Consider the following 17097-nt stretch of genomic DNA (forward strand, 5'->3'; position numbering starts at 1 on the left):
CTGTGTGTGCAGTGTACTTTCTGTGCTTCGGGGACCTTCTTTTCTTTCCTTTCTCTGTCTTTGTCCTTGAGCTGCTCCACAGCCTTGCTTCCATCTGCACTGTTGAATGGTGGCCATCCTGTGATGCCAACCTTGCGAGGCTGTTGTTTACAGATCCTATGACACCAGCCTCAGTGGGTGATGTGGGAACCAGAGTTATGATTCTGAAGCTTTTTTGCACAGTGCCTTGAACTCTAGATAGGAAAGGTGCTACTGAACGGGGCACATTCTTTTAAAAATAAATATTATGACAGAACCCTTTGTTGAAGAGATGACACATTGCAATAACAGCTCTGTATCTTGGGTAAAATCAGATGTTAATTTACAATCAAACACATGATGGTCTTGTATTGCCTCATTCTACACATTTTTACTTTGTGGAAAACCAAACAATTTCTAAGCAAATTAATGCAAGCATAATTCAAGTTTATCATTTAAATTTATTGTCATGTAATAAATCTTCCACAAAAATAAAGAGGAGACTCCTGGCGGATTTGCAGAGTGGAAGCAGTGATGCAGTGGTGTCTGGGAGTGTGTACTCACACACTTCCTCCGAGGCTGTAGCCCCAGCTCAGCTTTTAGGCCAGCGAGCACTTCTACTGTGTGCTTAATTAAAAGTGGCGGGGAGGGAGGGAGAGGACACTGCCAGAGAACGGGGCTTTGGGGGCACCTGGTGAGCCAGGTGGCCTGGGGAAGAGACTGCAGGACTCCCTCGATCAAGGCTTCCTTGGCAGTTTGCGCTCGACGACCGAGTTCTGGGGGACCATATCTCCTCCTGTCACAAGAACTGACAGTCCTGCGGCCCAGTGACTGCCCCATGGCACTTCCCAGTCCTCAGCCTCCTGGGTTAGTTCTGGGGTCCTACCAGGGGTTCAGCTGCTCCATGTGATCCTTTCAAAACTGTGTTTTGGTTTAAATGAAGGAAAGCAGATCAAAGTGCTTTGGAAACGAATTAAAGCTATATATCACGTTCCCATATAGGAAATAAAAATAATTGCTACCTGAAATGATTATCCAATCATTGCCCCTTTCTGACTGGAGGATTCCTCCTTCCACCTTCAAACTGCCTCTCCCCACGAGCCAGACTGAGCAGAAGCGCTTCACGTGACTCATCTGCGGGTCTGAGGCCCTGTCCCTGTGACCTTTAGTGAAGTACCAGAGTCCCCGGCCACTCGTGGAGACACGTCAGAGGCCTGAGGCCGAGGAAGCAGCGGGCAGGCCGCACGTGCCTCCTGGGTCCACCCGCCAGTGAGGGCCCTTCCTCAGTCAGTCAGCCGCAGGGAGCTTCGGTCTCGGCCCCTGTCCTGATGAAAATGAAACCGCCCGGCCGACCTCAGAGACTGCTGAGGGGATGGAGCAGCCAGGGTTTTCATGAGTGGAAACCACACGGACGTGCACTGACATGTCATGCTTTCAGCCTTTTCCAGAGCCCCTTGTGACAGAAGCTGTCTCCTCCCAGACCCTCAGGAGATGGTGATGAACCAAAATGACTCCAGCCTCCAGGCCGGGGACACAGGGACAGGGGAGAGAAGCTGCCTCCGATACAGATTAGGCAACGGCAGGCTGAAACGGGTGCTCGGTCGGTCTCAGCTGGGATTACGTGCTTCCTATGCAGAAAAGCAAATACTTTTTGTGTCTTTGAGAGTGAAACTAGGCTGTGAAGGGGTGGCCACGGGCCTAGCGCGTGACTCGAAAGGCCTGTCCCCTCTGTGCCCAGTGCCCACTGCTCTGCTCAGGGCGACCTCAGCGGCTGTTTCCCTCAGAGAAGCTCAGGGAGACAAGTGCGATCACACAGGCCCCAGAGAGTTTAAACAAAGTCAGGAGTGGAGAGAAAACATGTGTTGACTCTCATGTGGAATACTGTACTAATCAAGTTGGTCTCCTTTTTCTCCTATTAGTCTGGTTGAAGAAAAAAGATCGCTTTCAAAATGAAGCTTTCCTTTTCCCAATGATTAATACAGAGTAGATGAACTTAATTTGTGCTAGACTCCAATTTAATTCAGCTACAGCTCAGAGGCCAAATCCACAAAAAAGCTAATCTGGGCTTCATGAGGAGCTACTTTTTTCTTTGAGGGAAAGATGCCAGGATCTAAAGGCTTATATCCAACCGCCTAGGCTTATATCATGGGCCTTCTGAAAGGCAACTGCATGCATACACGGCTTCATTTCCTTATTAATTCCTGTCTTGTCATCTTTTCAGGTTGATATTTCTCAATGTTGAAACACACACACACATGACCAAAACAAAAATCCTGAACATGCCGGGGTGTGGGGGGGGGGCGGGAAAGAAAAGAAAAGAAAAAAAGAAGTATGTACTGGTAAAGTGTTATATGACTAAGGCATCAAGTTCTTGGAAAAGCTCTAGATTTTTGGTTTAGAAATAAAATCGCATGTGAACTAGCAGGTTTTTCCATTTATTAGTGTGTAACTCCCCTCCCCCTTTTTGCACTATAATCTAAACTGAGTGATCTACTGCCAACTGGCACCAACTCTCCAAACCCAAGTGTGCAAGGGAAACACGCCTGTGTGATCCTCTTTAATAGAAGATGCACCAGGGAATCTGTCTACCTCTGTTCCCCAGAAAGAAAATAACTAGAAGGGCTGCTTGGCTGGAGGGGGTCAGGGTGGGAGACGGCGTCCCGTCCTCAGTCGGAATCCATCGTGAACAGCTGGATGTCCTGCGGGTTCCAGTACAGGCCTACAGCTGAGTTGTACACCAGGGACCAGACATAGGGGATAAAAAACTCCTCGGGCTGCTCCTCTTCCACATATTTGAATTTCAGTTCTGGAAATTTCTGCAACGAAAAGAGGATGATGTAATCAATCTCACAGCCCCATTGGAAAGCAGCAGTAGTTTATACGCGGCATGTGTGCAGGGTGCAGGGAGCCCACCTTCCCTGACTGGTCGGAGGGCCTGTGAGCCCCGGGGCTGCAGATCCAGCTTCCAGATGACTCTGGAGGACACGTGAATCACCTGTAGGAAGGGCACAACCCCACCGGCCTTGGTCAGGGACGTCAGTGTGCTGAGGGGAGCAGGGACCTGGACGGGAGGAGGCGGGGTGAGAAACCTCAATCAGGGAAACAGGCCCCGCCCAGGTACAGACAGTGTTCGACAAAGACTATCCACTGCACCACTGGGATACTGATGGCTGGGCCTCCTTGAGACGCTTCCCTCTCAGGGCTGCGTCACCGTGGAGGTGAAGACTTCCCTTTACAGCTCCTCAGCCTTGACTGTGCGGGCAGGCAGCGCCCACGGTGGGCCTCGGTCAGGGCCGGGGGCGGCAGTGGCTCGGCACAGCTCAAGCCCCCTCTTCCTCCTCCTGGCGGAGGGGGCGGTGGGGGTGCTCCGGCTTTGCGGCGGGGGCAGTGGAGGTGATTCCTGGCTCTACAAAGGCTTCCAGGCGACCGGGCCCCTCTCTGCAGTCCCAGCTGGTAAGTGAGGACACGTGCAGTTTCGAGGTCCTGTAAGTAGCACTTCCATTGCAGCGTTTCACCAGGATTCGGGCTTTTGATTTTCTAATTTTACTCCTGACCTGTTTATTTCAGCCAGGGCAGAGGAAGTGATTCCTCCTTCAGCAGCCTGAGGGGCTGCTGGAATCTACTAAAAGCCCCCTGGCCGCCTCCCAGGCGAAGGTGATTCTGACAGGAGTGGCTGCAGTTTGGTGACCTGTGTCCCAGGTGGGGCGGGGAGAAGAGGGCAACAGTGTCCTAAGACGGGGGTACGGCGGAAGGTCGCGGGAGAGGGCTGAAAGGGACAAGAGGGGAAACACACACAGAACGCGTGGCCCACGGGGGGCAGAGATTTCTATACCCATTGTGTTTGTCGCTGTGTCTCCTTAAAGGGTGGCCAGACACTTAGTAAACAATTTGATGAATGAATCAATGAAGCAATCAGCCGTATAAGGACCAACGATGTCCCCGGCACAATGATAAATACTTTAGGTATATTATCTTGCTCAATCCCTCTTACGTGAGTCATTCATTGATTATCATACTGGTTGAACGTCCGCTTCTCTGCACCAGGCCGTGTGTGCACCAGGGCCTGGGGATACACAGTCCCTGTCCTCACGGAAGGTGCCTTCTCGTGGAGCAGAGGGACAAACAGAAGCAGCAGCAGCAGCAAAACAATGATAACAGAGTAGGAAGAAGGGGAGGACTAGGGGCTCGAGGCCTGAGGGAGGCGGGGAGGGGCAGCCAGATGAAGAGGGAAGCGTGTTCTTTCTGAGGGAACAGCACGAAGGGAAGGCATGAGGCGCCTGATGCTGGAGGGAAGAGGAGGGGCGGAGGGAGAGTAAGCCCTGGTGAGCAGGGCCCAGAGGGGAGGACGTCGCCCCATGAAGAATCCTGGCCTCCACGTGAAGGCCCCGGAAGCCTTTGAAGGGTCTCAGAAGGGGGCTAGATGAGAGTGGCTCTGTGCAGAGACCACTCCGATCACAGAGTGGAGAACTGGAGGGCATCCGGCAGGGCCGGGGCCTGGTCCAGGTGAAGGGCAAATGGGCCTGAACTAAAATGACACTAGTTGGGTGGATTTAAAAGATTTTAAACAGAAAAGGGGGTGGAGTTAGAGCTTTTTTTTTTTTTTTTTTTTTTTTTTTTTTGCGGTACGGGGGCCTCTCACGGTTGTGGCCTCTCCCGTTGCGGAGCGCAGGCTCCGGACGCGCAGGCTCAGCAGCCATGGCTCACGGGCCCAGCCGCTCTGCGGCATGTGGGATCTTCCCGGACCGGGGCACGAACCCGCGTCCCCTGCATCAGCAGGCTGACTCTCAACCACTGCGCCACCAGGGAAGCCCCAGAGTTAGAGATTTTTAAGACAACATTTGCAATGATTAAGACTAAACATCTAAGTGCTGGATCCTCAGAGTTCCAGAATGATGCCAGAGGGGTGGCGTTAAGCAGGAAATGCTTTGTGGCAAGGTGAGTTTTGAGCTAAATCTTAAAGAAGTGTATAGGAATTCGTGCAAAGGAGGGTCCTCTGGTCATGGATGTTACTTCAGCACACGACAGACGGCACAGCCCCCATCTGTTATGGCTTTAACGAAAACCAATTCTATTCCACAGCCCCCAGGGCATCAGTAAATATAGAATATACACAAATGGGCTTTATAAGTGGCCCAGACTCCAGCACTACCTACCCCTATATCCTCCCTCCTACACTTTTTACCCCATACTTTGCAAAACTACTCAGGTTGAATGCAAACCCAAGCCTTTTCAGACCACCAGTGTTTCAAGTCAGTTCTTTAGTATCATCAGTGTAAGGCTGAAAGTCTCCGTGTGCGCTGAGGGCCATACTGATTACAGTGCAGGGGACAAGTTCTCCCGCTGCGCTCGTGGGGTCAGTCTGGCCGACAAAGTACGATCAGCTCAGGGATATGACACTACTTCCAGCACGTGCTGCTCTGACTGGAATCCAGTTAGGCCCCCCGCCTTCCATTCCCTTGTCATCCGCCCACTAAGTCTCCTTGAATCTCTCCCACCCTGGGCCGAATCCCCCCGCCCCGTTCTCTGGGTGCACCATAGCCGCTCAGCAGCTGGGTGGTCTCTGGGGGCCTGGGGCTTCCTTGATGAGCCTCCTCACATGTTCTGTGCTGCTTCCGGCCTGGCACGGGGTTCTCAGGTGTGGGGACAGGGTTCCTGGAGGCGGCAATAGGCCTCTGTCCTGGAATCAGGTGTCTTATAGGTAACAACACCATGATCTTCTTTTCCATGACAAATCTGTACTGGTAGCAGCAGGGTGTAGCACGCAGCTGCCACCGACCAAGCACCCCCTGAGCGCCAGGTCGGTCTGCAGGCTCCCCACTCGTGTCGTGGTCAGTCACCACGGTGTCCTGCTGAGGCCCACGTGGCCAACCCCACCAATGGAAGGTGAAGCGGGGCCTGGAGCAGCTAAGCGGCTGGTTCTAGGTCACACAGCCTGTGGGCTGGAGTCAAGATGGAAGCCTGGGTCTGACTGGGTGGGAAGGTCATTTTGAAAAGAGATACCACAGTCATAGCCACCCTAGTGCTTTGTCCTAAAATGCAATTCTCCAAGGCTCCACGGGGCCCTTCGGGGTTAGTCCTGTGCCCTTCCACTGTATGGACAGAATGCAGCACACACACTGCTGGTCCTGATAGAAATGACGGAGCCCACAATGATGCCAAGAATCAAGAAAGTATGGGGGAGGGGCTTCCCTGGTGGCGCAGTGGTTGAGAGTCCGCCTGCCGATGCAGGGGACGTGGGTTCGTGTGCCGATCCAGGAAGATCCCACATGCCGCGGAGCGGCTGGGCCCGTGAGCCATGGCCGCTGAGCCTGCGCGTCCGGAGCCTGTGCTCCGCAACAGGAGAGGCCACAACAGTGAGAGGCCTGCGTACCGCAAAAAAAAAAAGAAAGTATGGGGGACTGTGTGTGAAGAAGGAAAGAACTTTACCCCCTAATAATGAGGATGCAAGTCCTAGTTCTTGGAATGGCCTCAACTTTAGAAAACTTCTCACGCTGTCTTGGAGAGAAGTGAGGGGCTGGGGGAGCGGAGGTGGTGGTTTGAAAAAGCCAGAGCCCCCCGCATTGCCCCTTTCAGCTGGAATAATAACCTCCTACATTTCTAAGTGGTAATGTCACCAACAAGGCGCGCTTCTTGCTCACAGTGATAAAAATGACTAAAAGATGTGAAACCTTTTCTCCATCGAGTGACATATTTAGGGGTGTTCCTACGAAGGCAGGCCTTAGGAAAGGGTGTGAGGCAACTTACCCGAGACTGCTTTCTGTACCTCCAGGGAGGGTGGGATGGGAAGTAAAACGAGCAAGCTGCTTTCCTAAGAATTCCCTCCAACTGAATTAAAGAAACTTAGGCAAAGCCTGCTCAGTGGGGTGGCACTATGTTCATGTGCTGGCACTAAGTCTACCCGCCCTCATGGTTTTGGGGAAATTCTGATGACTTTCCAGTTAGGAAGAGTAATGAATCAAAGACTGCCTTTAGATCACACACAGGCAGATCTAGGAAAGGCCACCAGGAGAAGCACCTGGAACCCCCATGGTTACCCTTCCACCACCTGGTGAAAACGGAGCTGAAAATGCCTCGTTTTTAGTCTTGGCTCGAGTTTAAGTCAAAACAATAAACCATCTCACTCTGGAGTAAGTGTCATAAACAAAATCTCAATGTAGGGTGATATCCAGAGTGGCAAGAATATCCATATATAATATAAAATAGTACATAAAAAATAGTATAAAAAAGTATACACTTTACCTGACAACAGCAATGTATTTCATTATGAAGTTTTTCAAGCTGATCAATGATTATTTCTATAGAAGTTCTCCGTAAAAACTTAATTAATTCTGAGATTATGGGTAACGTTTATAGCTACCATAACTGATTACGTATTACATAGCAGGAATGTTCAAACACTTGACATACAGTTACTCATTTAATCTTCGAAGTAACTAGAAAAAGTGTCTGAAAAGCAGGCATATGATTTGAGTCCTAGGCCCCCCTTTCCTCATTCATTCATTCATTCAGCAAATACTTACTGAGGGCCTACTGTGTAGCAAGCACAGTACTAAAAACATAGCTGTGAATAAGATGTATACAATCTCAGCATTTAAGAGCTGAAAGAAAGTCCAGTCCGTATTAGCCAGGTGACTTGGGACAAGTCTTGTACCCTCACTCAGACTCAGGCTCTTAAAAGGTAGAGTTTACTCTACTCTGAGATTTTGAATTTAACCATTCTATTTCACAGAAATGAGATGAGCCATGTAAAAGCGCCTAACACACTTTTGACGAAGCACTCAATAAATGTTGGCTATTATGACTGACATTGAAGTGATATGCAAATGTAAGGTATGCTCTTATTTTAGAACTTTCAGTGATCAAATCTAAAGACTAGAAATACCCCCTGGCCTGGTCCTAAGCCCGTGTCTCTTATTCTACCCAACTGGACACTTCTCACTTGGCAACCCTGTTTCCTGACTCTGTTATTAATAACAGAAACATAGGATTTCCCTGGTGGCACAGTGGTTAAGAATCTGCCTGCCAATGCAGGGGACACAGGTTTGAGCCCTGGTCCAGGAAGATCCCACGTGCCGCGGAGCAACTAAGCCCATGTGCCACAACTACTGAGCCTGTGCTCTAGAGCCTGCGAGCCACAACTACTGAAGCCCACATGCCTAGGGCCCATGCTCTGCAACAAGAGAAGCCACCACAATAAGAAGCCCGCGCACCGCAACGAAGGGTAGCCCCGGCTCGCCTCAACCAGAGAAAAGCCCGCACACAGCAACGAAGACCCAACACAACCAAAAATCATAAATAAATAAAATAAAATAATAAAATAAATAAATTTATTTAAAAAAAGAAACATTGGGCTTCCCTGGTGGTGCAGTGGTTGAGAGTCCGCCTGTCGATGCAGGGGACACGGGTTCGTGCCCCGGTCCGGGAAGATCCCACATGCCGTGGAGCAGCTGGGCCCGTGAGCCATGGCTGCTGGGCCTGCGCGTCCGGAGTCTGTACTCCATGTGAAAACCCAGGAACAAGTGCTGACAAATGGCTTAAAAGCGACAGACCCATCTTCATTAACATTTTTAAAGAACACAGTTCTGTCACTGCGAGAAGCTAGGTTCTGAAGAACTGCCTTCTGTCTGTCTCAGAGTCCTCACTTGGTGAACGGTGAGTTAAGTGAACGAACGCGTGGCTTCACGTCTGCCCACAATCCTGTGACGTAGCTGTTTAACTCAACTGGAGCTGAGGACTGGCTCCGAGGGGGGCATGCGGCCATGTGATGAGAAGAGAAGGGTCACCTCTAAGCCGTATTTGACACCAGGCTCACCGTCCCCCTGGATGATTATGCGGCACGTTCAACAACCTCCGACAGGGGTGTGGCATCTAACCCCGAGGGGCCCTGGCTGAAGCGGCTGAGGTGACCAGGAGCGAGGACGCCGGGCCTTCTGCTAGCTCACAGGGCCCACACACGCTGACAGTGCCCACGTGCCGGTGCCTTTCACTTTGCTCACGACCACCCGGTAGCAAAAGCGGCACCTCTCAGCTCATCGGCGTATCTCCTTCACGGCAATTGGGGTTTAGCTTGTGCGTGTGTTTGTTTACTCGGGTACCATGTTTCCCCACTAGAATACAGGCCCCAAGAGGGCAGGGACCTTGCGAGCATCTGGCATACCACTGACACTTAGGAAATGCTTGTTGAATGATGAGTTAAATGAACAAGCGCGTGACTTCAAATCTGCACATAATCCTGTGACATAGGTGTTATTAACTCTATTGAATGACTAAGAAAACCAAGGTTCAAAAGGATAAATAACACGCCAAAGAGGACAGAGCTAGGACGTGGTAGAGCCAGAGGCCGAAGGAAACTACACCTCCCCGCCGGGGCCTCTCCAGAGGCAACAGGTACCCAGCCGCGTGTTTCTTGAAAATGTCTATATCCTACATGGACGGGAGGTTTCCATGTCTTACCAGTAATGATAATGTGCCTCAAACACTTCTTCCATGTCCCCTAGCCACCAAGTTGCTAACCCTTTGTGCCTGAGTGTCCTCACAGGGAAGGGATGGAACTGATCTCCGGCTCTGGAGTCCAGGTGACCCCAGGCTGGGGGGTCAGGAGGCCTTTGCTCTGTCTTGGCTCAGCTACTGGCAGGCTGAACAGTTTGGGGCAAGTCACAGCATTTCTCCAGGATGCAGGGATCTCATCTTGTGTAAAATGAAGGACCTTTAAGCTCCTTCTGATTCTATTGGGTGTGGTTTTACGAGATGACCCCAGTAAGGTCTACACACTGGCATTCTCTGCATGCCTCCCGGGCTCTGCTGGGCCCAGCTGGAGAAAGGGCTGAATGAGTTGGGTTCAGTGGGAACCCCCAAGTCAAGCACTTGCTGGTTTGCACTTAGCCAGGCTTCACCTGGGGCAGTCTCGGTGGAGAAGGTCAATATCTGAAGGTTCCTGAGCTGTCCTGTGGGTTGACAGCAGTTGGTTTTAAAGGCTGAGACTCCCAATTGCTTAAAATCAAGACAAACACGAGGCCATGGTTGAGCTGCTGTGGCCTGAGAGCTCGTGGCTAAGTGGGCTGAGGTCCCAGGCGTGGCCCCGTCTGTGCTAGAGAATGAAGGCCCGGCCCCTTCCATGGAGCGTGCACCACTGGACATGCGGGAACCCAAAGAGCAAGCACAAACAGAGCAGCACGAACACACTTCTATTATGAGCAAAACCCGAACACTGCAGACAGCACGCTTGCACGCCCCTCGAGCTCCAGTACCAGTTCCTCTCGCCTCAAGGCTACAAGTGAGCTGTGAGATATTATTTCTTTTTCTTTTTTTTTTTTGCAACTTTCCTGTAACTATTTTTAAAATTCTTTATACAACTTTTTTAACATCTTTATTGGAGTATAATTGCTTTACAATGGTGTGTGTTAGTTTCTGATATTATTTCTTGAGTTATTTGCTTGAAACTTTTCACCAGCACTCAAAAGGTTCATAAAGGGGGGTAAAACACAATTAGCAAGAAAAACAGAGCATGTTGTCTAGGACTGGCTACAACAAAGTGAACATAACAAAGCCCAAGGTAAAAAGCTTCCTTTTTCCTGCAATGAGTTGTTTTTAAGGCAGTGTACTGGGAACATTTTAAAAGGGTGAATAATAAGCATGAATCGCAAAAGAGTTTGGAAAACACTGTTCAGTTGACCTGACGGAATGGGAATGCAGCCTCGGCGTAACTAGCTGTGTCCAAGCTGCACCAAATTTGACACCCCCCAAGTCTCCCTGTCTATCTAGCCAGAGAGAGAGCCCACATGGGCTGAGAGTGAAACAGACTTTCTTAAAAACATGTGCTCCTCGGGACTTCCCTGGCACTCCAGTGGTTAGGACCCAGCGCTTTCACTGCCGTGGCCTGGGTTCTATCCCTGGTCAGGGAACTAAGATCCCACAAGCCATGCGGCCAAAAAAAAGAAGGGCTTCTCTGGTGACACAGAGGTTGAGAGTCTGCCTGCCGATGCAGGGGACACGGGTTCGTGCCCCGGTCCAGGGGGATCCCATATGCCGCGGAGCGGCTGGGCCCGTGAGCCATGGCCGCTGAGCCTGCGCGTCCGGAGCCTGTGCTCTGCAATGGGAGAGGCCACAAAGGTGAGAGGCCCACATACCGCAAAAAACAAAACAAAACAAAAGAAAAAGAAAGAAAGTGCTCCTTTAATCCTCTTAGAAGTCTGAGAGCTAAGGAAAAGAAAGGCAAACGGTTTTATTTAGCACTAATGACACTGGGGACACATTTTGTCAGAATTCAGTCCAAGAAATGTCATAGTCTGAATGCCAGATCAACAACCTAGAAAAAATCACTTTCCTTTATGTTCTTTTCAAGCCTGTGGAGAACGCTAATGCCATCCTGTGATGGCTGGGGGAAGCCCAGCTTCCTCACTCTAGAGTGTCTTCACTCCTGACCCGGCCAGCAGGGCCCAGGCCACCTGGGCCTTCTCCCACCTCTACCTCATCTCCCCTCTCCCCTTCTCAGGCCCCTGTGGGCTCCAGCCAGTGCCTGCTGGGTGGATGTGCTTGAGGACCCACTAAGGCTCTGGGAAAGCGGAGGAGGGAGGTCTGTGGGGACGGGGGCTTTGATTTGTCAGTTACGGCAAGAATTTGTCTGGAAGGGGCTAGCAGAGGGCGGGCTGCTGGTCACCACAGGCCCAGGCTTTCGCCCCTCTCTTTCTGAGACAGTTGTCTTGTGACTCAGCTCAACGAGGAGGGAAAAACCATCTCTCAAGCTTGGAGCTTGGTCTCAATCCAAAGCTACTTACAACAATCTTGTTGTTTTGACTTTTGGAGCCAGAGGTAATGCTAGACTCTCAAGTTTGGCCGGAATGTTTTTATCAGCTCCAGTGAATCAACCCACCGCAGTGGGACATCCGGACGCCCAGCCCAGAGACAAAGCAAAGGTCTGATTTGGTGGTTGAGGCTCGGGTATAATAAGCAGACCAAAAGCTTTAAAGACTGCCTCTGCTTCAGCCATGTGATCTGGTGAAAACCCACAGGAAGTTCAGCGAACAGATGTAGGGCTCAACTGCAATAATTTTATTACCACAAAAGTTCAATGGAGTTTTCCCCCTTCCACCATTATATAGATAGCATCAGAAACTCGAGCAAGCCCCTGGCATGTTTCCAGAAAGTTTAGTGCAATTTAAAATCAAATAGCTATATAGCACATTACAAAAAATTCTTTCAAAGACCGTTTCAAGCCTCTGAACAGACAAGGGATGGGTGATGGTCAGTAGCTCGGCCGGCCGGCACTGCTGGGAGAGGGCGTGGGACAGGATGGACGAGGTGAGTTACTGCTGCGGCAGCACACACGTGGGCCGTGGTGGGCAGGTTCCATGCGGATGGAAAGTACCCTGTTTCAAGCTTCTGTCATAAGATATTCAGGTAGGCATTTACATACAATTATTTTATCCACAGGTGAATTTGGGATGAGCCAGTTTCCCTCCATTCCTTCCCTCATTTACTCTCATTGTGTAAACGCTGGTCCTTCAGTGATGGGTCCTTAAACTAAACACTGGTAAGAGCCAACTATATACGAAGCACTGTGCTTGAGGCCGTAGAGGAAAGAAAGAGGAATAACTGCTGCTCCTCTAACAGGGGTTATAGTTTAGCAGAACGAACAAGAACAGTGGGAGCATGACACAACATGGAAGCGCACTGCCCCAGAAGGCTGCCCTCCCAGGCAGACTGGCCAACACTGGGGTTGGAAGACTGTAGGTGGCTTTGAACAGCAAACTCTAGGAGAAGCATCTATCTATATGATCAGTTCAGCTAAACTGAGCTTCCCTGGTGGTGCAGTGGTTAAGAATCTGCCTGCCAATGCAGGGGACACGGGTTTGATCCCTGGTCCGGGAAGATCCCACATGCCGTGGAGCAACTAGGCCCGTGAGCCACAACTACTGAGCCTGTGCTCTAGAGCCCGTGAGCCACAACTACTGAGCCTGCATGCCACAACTACTAAAGTCTGCATGCCTAGAGCCTGTGCTCTGCAACGAGAAGCCACTGCAATGAGAAGCCCACACACCGAAAGAAGAGTAGCCCCCGCTCACGGCAACCAGAGAAAAGCCTGCGCGCAGCAACAAAGACCCAACACAGCAAAAAATAAATACAATAAAAATAATAATTCAGCTAACTTATGGTCTGAACAGGCCTGAGCTGCAGGCTCTTCTATGTGTGATGGAAAGAGCTGCAAATGGATCAAATATTATTACTTACTTGACAAAAAGGAGCTAAGCACTGGTCTATGAATAACAGCAACACTGAATGTGGAGCAGTCCCATTTTATGCAAATCAGTTTCAAAATTAAATTCAAAATATAGAAAATTATAAAGGGCCATTGATTGAAAGTTACAAATGAAGAAATACAAAGCTAAAGGTAAGAAGCCCACCATGAGGTGGCTCAGAAGACAGTTATAATACCTTGCATATCTAAGAGCACAATGGCTGGCTGGGCAGTGGGGACCTCAGGGGCTCCCTGGGAAGTAAGTTACCACCAAGAAGAGAGCTACAAGGTGAGCGGACACCTGTCCTGAAAGCTCAGGCCAGGCGACCACCTCTGAATATTACAAGTGACACTAATGATGTCTGTGACCGGTGGCAAAAAATAAAAAAAACTCTTAGGAAAACAGAGGATACAACAGAAGGTTGAACCCACACTTGTGAAGAGCTGTCCACCATCATGCCATCAGCCAGAATCTGAAGCCCACTGGAATCTGAAGCCTGAGCAAAATGTCCCTGTTAGACCCTTCTCTCACAGGTCCAGGTTAAGGTGGGTCATGAAAAGGAGGATGTCTTCAGTTTGAAATTTCTCTCTATTTTCTGGGGGTTGGTGGGAGGGCCCAAAGGAGAAGGAAGTAAGGGCAGGTTCTCCCGCCACAGGGGAAGTTTGAGAAAGGCCTTGACAGATGGGTTATGACCTGTGGGGGAGGGACTGGGGGCAGGGAGGAAGCTGGCATTGCATGGGGAGAGACCCCTGTGAGCAAACAGTGAGGCCAATGGCTCACCCGTGGGCCTGGAGAGTCGTGTGGGACCAGCGCCCAGGCTCGAAGGCCAGCAGCCGGGGACGCTGCTGGAGGACAGCCCGCAGACAGGGAGGGGCCTTGAAGGCCGGGACAACAAGTGTCCATTCGGTGAGCTTAGAGTTGAGAGAATAGGTTCGATGCGGTTAGAATTGTCTAATTCAAAAGTCATTAGTTCGGGCTTCCCTTGTGGCGCAGTGGTTAAGAATCTGCCTGCCAGTGCAGGGGACATGGGTTCAAGCCCTGGTCCGGGAAGATCCCACATGCCATGGAGCAACTAAGCCCGTGCACCACAACTACTGAGCCTGTGCTCTAGAGCCCGCGAGCCACAACTACTGAGCCTGCGCTCTAGAGCCCACAAGCCACAACTACTGAGCCTGCGCTCTAGAGCCCGTGAGCCACAACTACTGAGCCTGTGCTCTAGAGCCCGCAAGCCACAACTACTGAAGCCCGTGTGCCTAGAGCCTGTGCTCTGCAGTAAGAGAAGCCACTGCAATGAAAAGCCTGCGCACTGCACTGAAGAGTGGCCCCCGCTCACTGCAACTAGAGAAAGCCACGCACAGCAACAAAGAAACAAAGCAGCCAAGAGTAAAATAAATTAAAAAAAAAAGTCATTAGAGCTGAGATGGCACTGGAAGTTGCCAAGCGTGTAAATTCCTCAAGAAGACTGAGCTGCAGTATTGAGTCAAAGCCCCTGTTTTGAAGGCAAATCAATTCCAATTCAGAAGCCTGGGAAGAGGAGAATGTTTTGATTCCACGGTGGCAGATGAAGGGCAAAAGGAGAGAATTTACTGGCAGAACTTCTTGTGCTGAAAGCGAGCCCAGAGGGGGACCCACAGATAATTGGAATTGCTTGCCCTTCCTGCAGTGGGCTCGTTATTTTGGACAGGACTCAGATACCTGGCCAAGAGAGTGAGATGTCAGAAAAATAAATGCATTACTATGAAATAGAAGTCTAAGTAGAATATAAGCTCCATGAGGGCAGGGATTTTTTTTTCTTCCCCACTGATGCATCTACCAGTGCTTAGAATATGGCCAGGGGCTTAACAGATATTTGTTGAGTGAGTGAATAAAGGAATGAATGAACAAAGAGGTAAAAATGGCTGTTTGTAGAAAAACTAAGAGTTATGGGGGGCGGAAAATGAGTTGGGAAAATTGAGTCCTGCACTGGGTGAGTTAGTGGAATAACTGCCCAAATTTATTTGGGATAAAATGAGCCAAACTAGGCCCATGTCACTTTGAGAAGAAAATGAACTGACTTACTGGGATTTGGGGGCAATACTTCAAATCTAATGGATTAATTTACTTCTCAAATTGCCTGTTCTCCTTGCTTACCAGTATCCTACCACCGTCATATTGTCACTTACCTAGGAAAATCAGATCCCGAATAATGGATGACATTAATCTAGATGGTGATGGTCATATTTTATATTTCAATATATCTAATTATGGAACATAAAGTGAGCTCATGCACTAGTCATGAACTGATGTATAATATGTAAACAGAGACAAGTTCCATTTTTAATCAATCCTTTACTTTTTACTCTTGTCAAGACTGTAGTATTTTTTTTTAAAAAAGGGGAGGATATGGCCTCAAAATGTAACACGTAAGAGTCCTAACTACTGTGTCTGTGACAATATTTCTTTACACGAATTTTTTTTCAGATTAATATGTGAATTAAGTGGGAGTGGGAGATGCAGATTTGGAGAAAGATTCTGAATCATGTTTAGGCAAATTCTGGCAAAGCAAGGATCTCTGCCATGTATGAAATGTCCATGCTGGGAGTTACATGTGGGTGACATGTGGCGGGTATGGGGGCAAGGGCACATGAGAGGCTTTGCTGGCACGCCCCTGCCCAGACTGATGTGTCTCTGAGTGAAGGAGAGTCTGTGTGATTATATCAGGTGAGAACACAGCCTTTGCCACAGTACGTCAGAGAGATATCCGGGAAACAGAATTCCTACTAAGACAAATGCACAGATAGGAAGTTGTCTTTGATTTCTTAAGAGTTATCTCCTTTGAACATTCTTAGGATTTACGTTATCAGCAAATGTGACAGTTTTTCAAGCCTTCAAGGGGCATCACCCGTTCTTAGAAAAGTCATGCCTTAATTATTCCTTAGCAAGAAGTTGAAATGAGGCTCTGAGAATCAACGTCCCATGTATCTACTATATAAGAGGGTTTTTTTCCTCTGCTTATGGAAAGAACAATCTATGCCCAGTGTTATATGAAAGCCTTGTGGTTGCTAAACCAATGACGTTTTCGTCAATCTACTTGGAGAAAATCCCACTTAAATCCCATGATTCTAAAGGTAAGCATTTTACAACATAAAATTCAGTCTCAGTGCTTCCTGTGGCTGTATCTCCCAGTGATGCAAGCATGATCCATGAGTGGAAGAGCCGGACCTGTGACTTCCTGTCAGATGCAACAGTCCTGGCCCCGTGGTTACTCCAACATGTGTGAGCAATGAATTAAAAGCACAAAATTAGGTTTGTGTCCTTCTCTACAGTCATGAGGACTAACAAAGGGAATTAGGAAATGTAGAGGAAAAGGAACAGAAGCAGAATGCTCCAGATGATTCCTGATAATCCTATTTGCTGTTAGGAAGCGAGTCCACCTTAGATTTCACTCAGGGATGGTTATGTCAATGTCAGGCAGAGCAATCTAGAAGATGGGCTCCCCCAGCTTCAACTAGACAGGTCTAGGTCAGCTAGAAAAATTCGTATTACTTTCCTGAACCTTGACACTAAGGGATCCTGGAATCACAGAATATCAGCACTAGAAGAGGCTCACAATTTTGAAAAGAAGGTACAAAAATGTACAAATAAAACCACAAAAATCCTTAACAGTCATTAGTCTACCAAGTTAACTGGAATTCATATTAAATGACTAGTGTATAAGTTGATTTCTTCAAGAAATTGTTCTAAGATAGGGAACACATTCATTACCTCAGCCCAAAACGCCCTCAGACTCAGGCTCGTTCCTTTTGGGGAAACAGTTGACACTTTCCAAAAATTAAAAAAAAAATGCTATTGATAAAATAGTTGT

The 17097-nt window shown here is 49.1% G+C and overlaps 1 protein-coding gene across 2 annotated transcripts in view; it reads right to left on the bottom strand.

Annotated features, from left to right (window-relative positions):
* Positions 1–2437: 2437 nt before the first annotated feature.
* Positions 2438–17097, bottom strand: part of DYM (dymeclin) — a 381878-nt gene continuing 367218 nt past the window's right edge. For both annotated transcript variants that reach the window (XM_060118525.1, XM_060118524.1), the window contains one exon: positions 2438–2834. In XM_060118525.1, the coding sequence (XP_059974508.1) occupies positions 2685–2834 (150 nt within the window). In that variant the 3' untranslated portion in view covers positions 2438–2684. The remainder of the gene's footprint in view (positions 2835–17097) is intronic.

Source organism: Mesoplodon densirostris, chromosome 15 (genome assembly GCF_025265405.1).
Source record: "Mesoplodon densirostris isolate mMesDen1 chromosome 15, mMesDen1 primary haplotype, whole genome shotgun sequence".
Classification (NCBI taxonomy): Eukaryota; Metazoa; Chordata; class Mammalia; order Artiodactyla; family Ziphiidae; genus Mesoplodon; species Mesoplodon densirostris.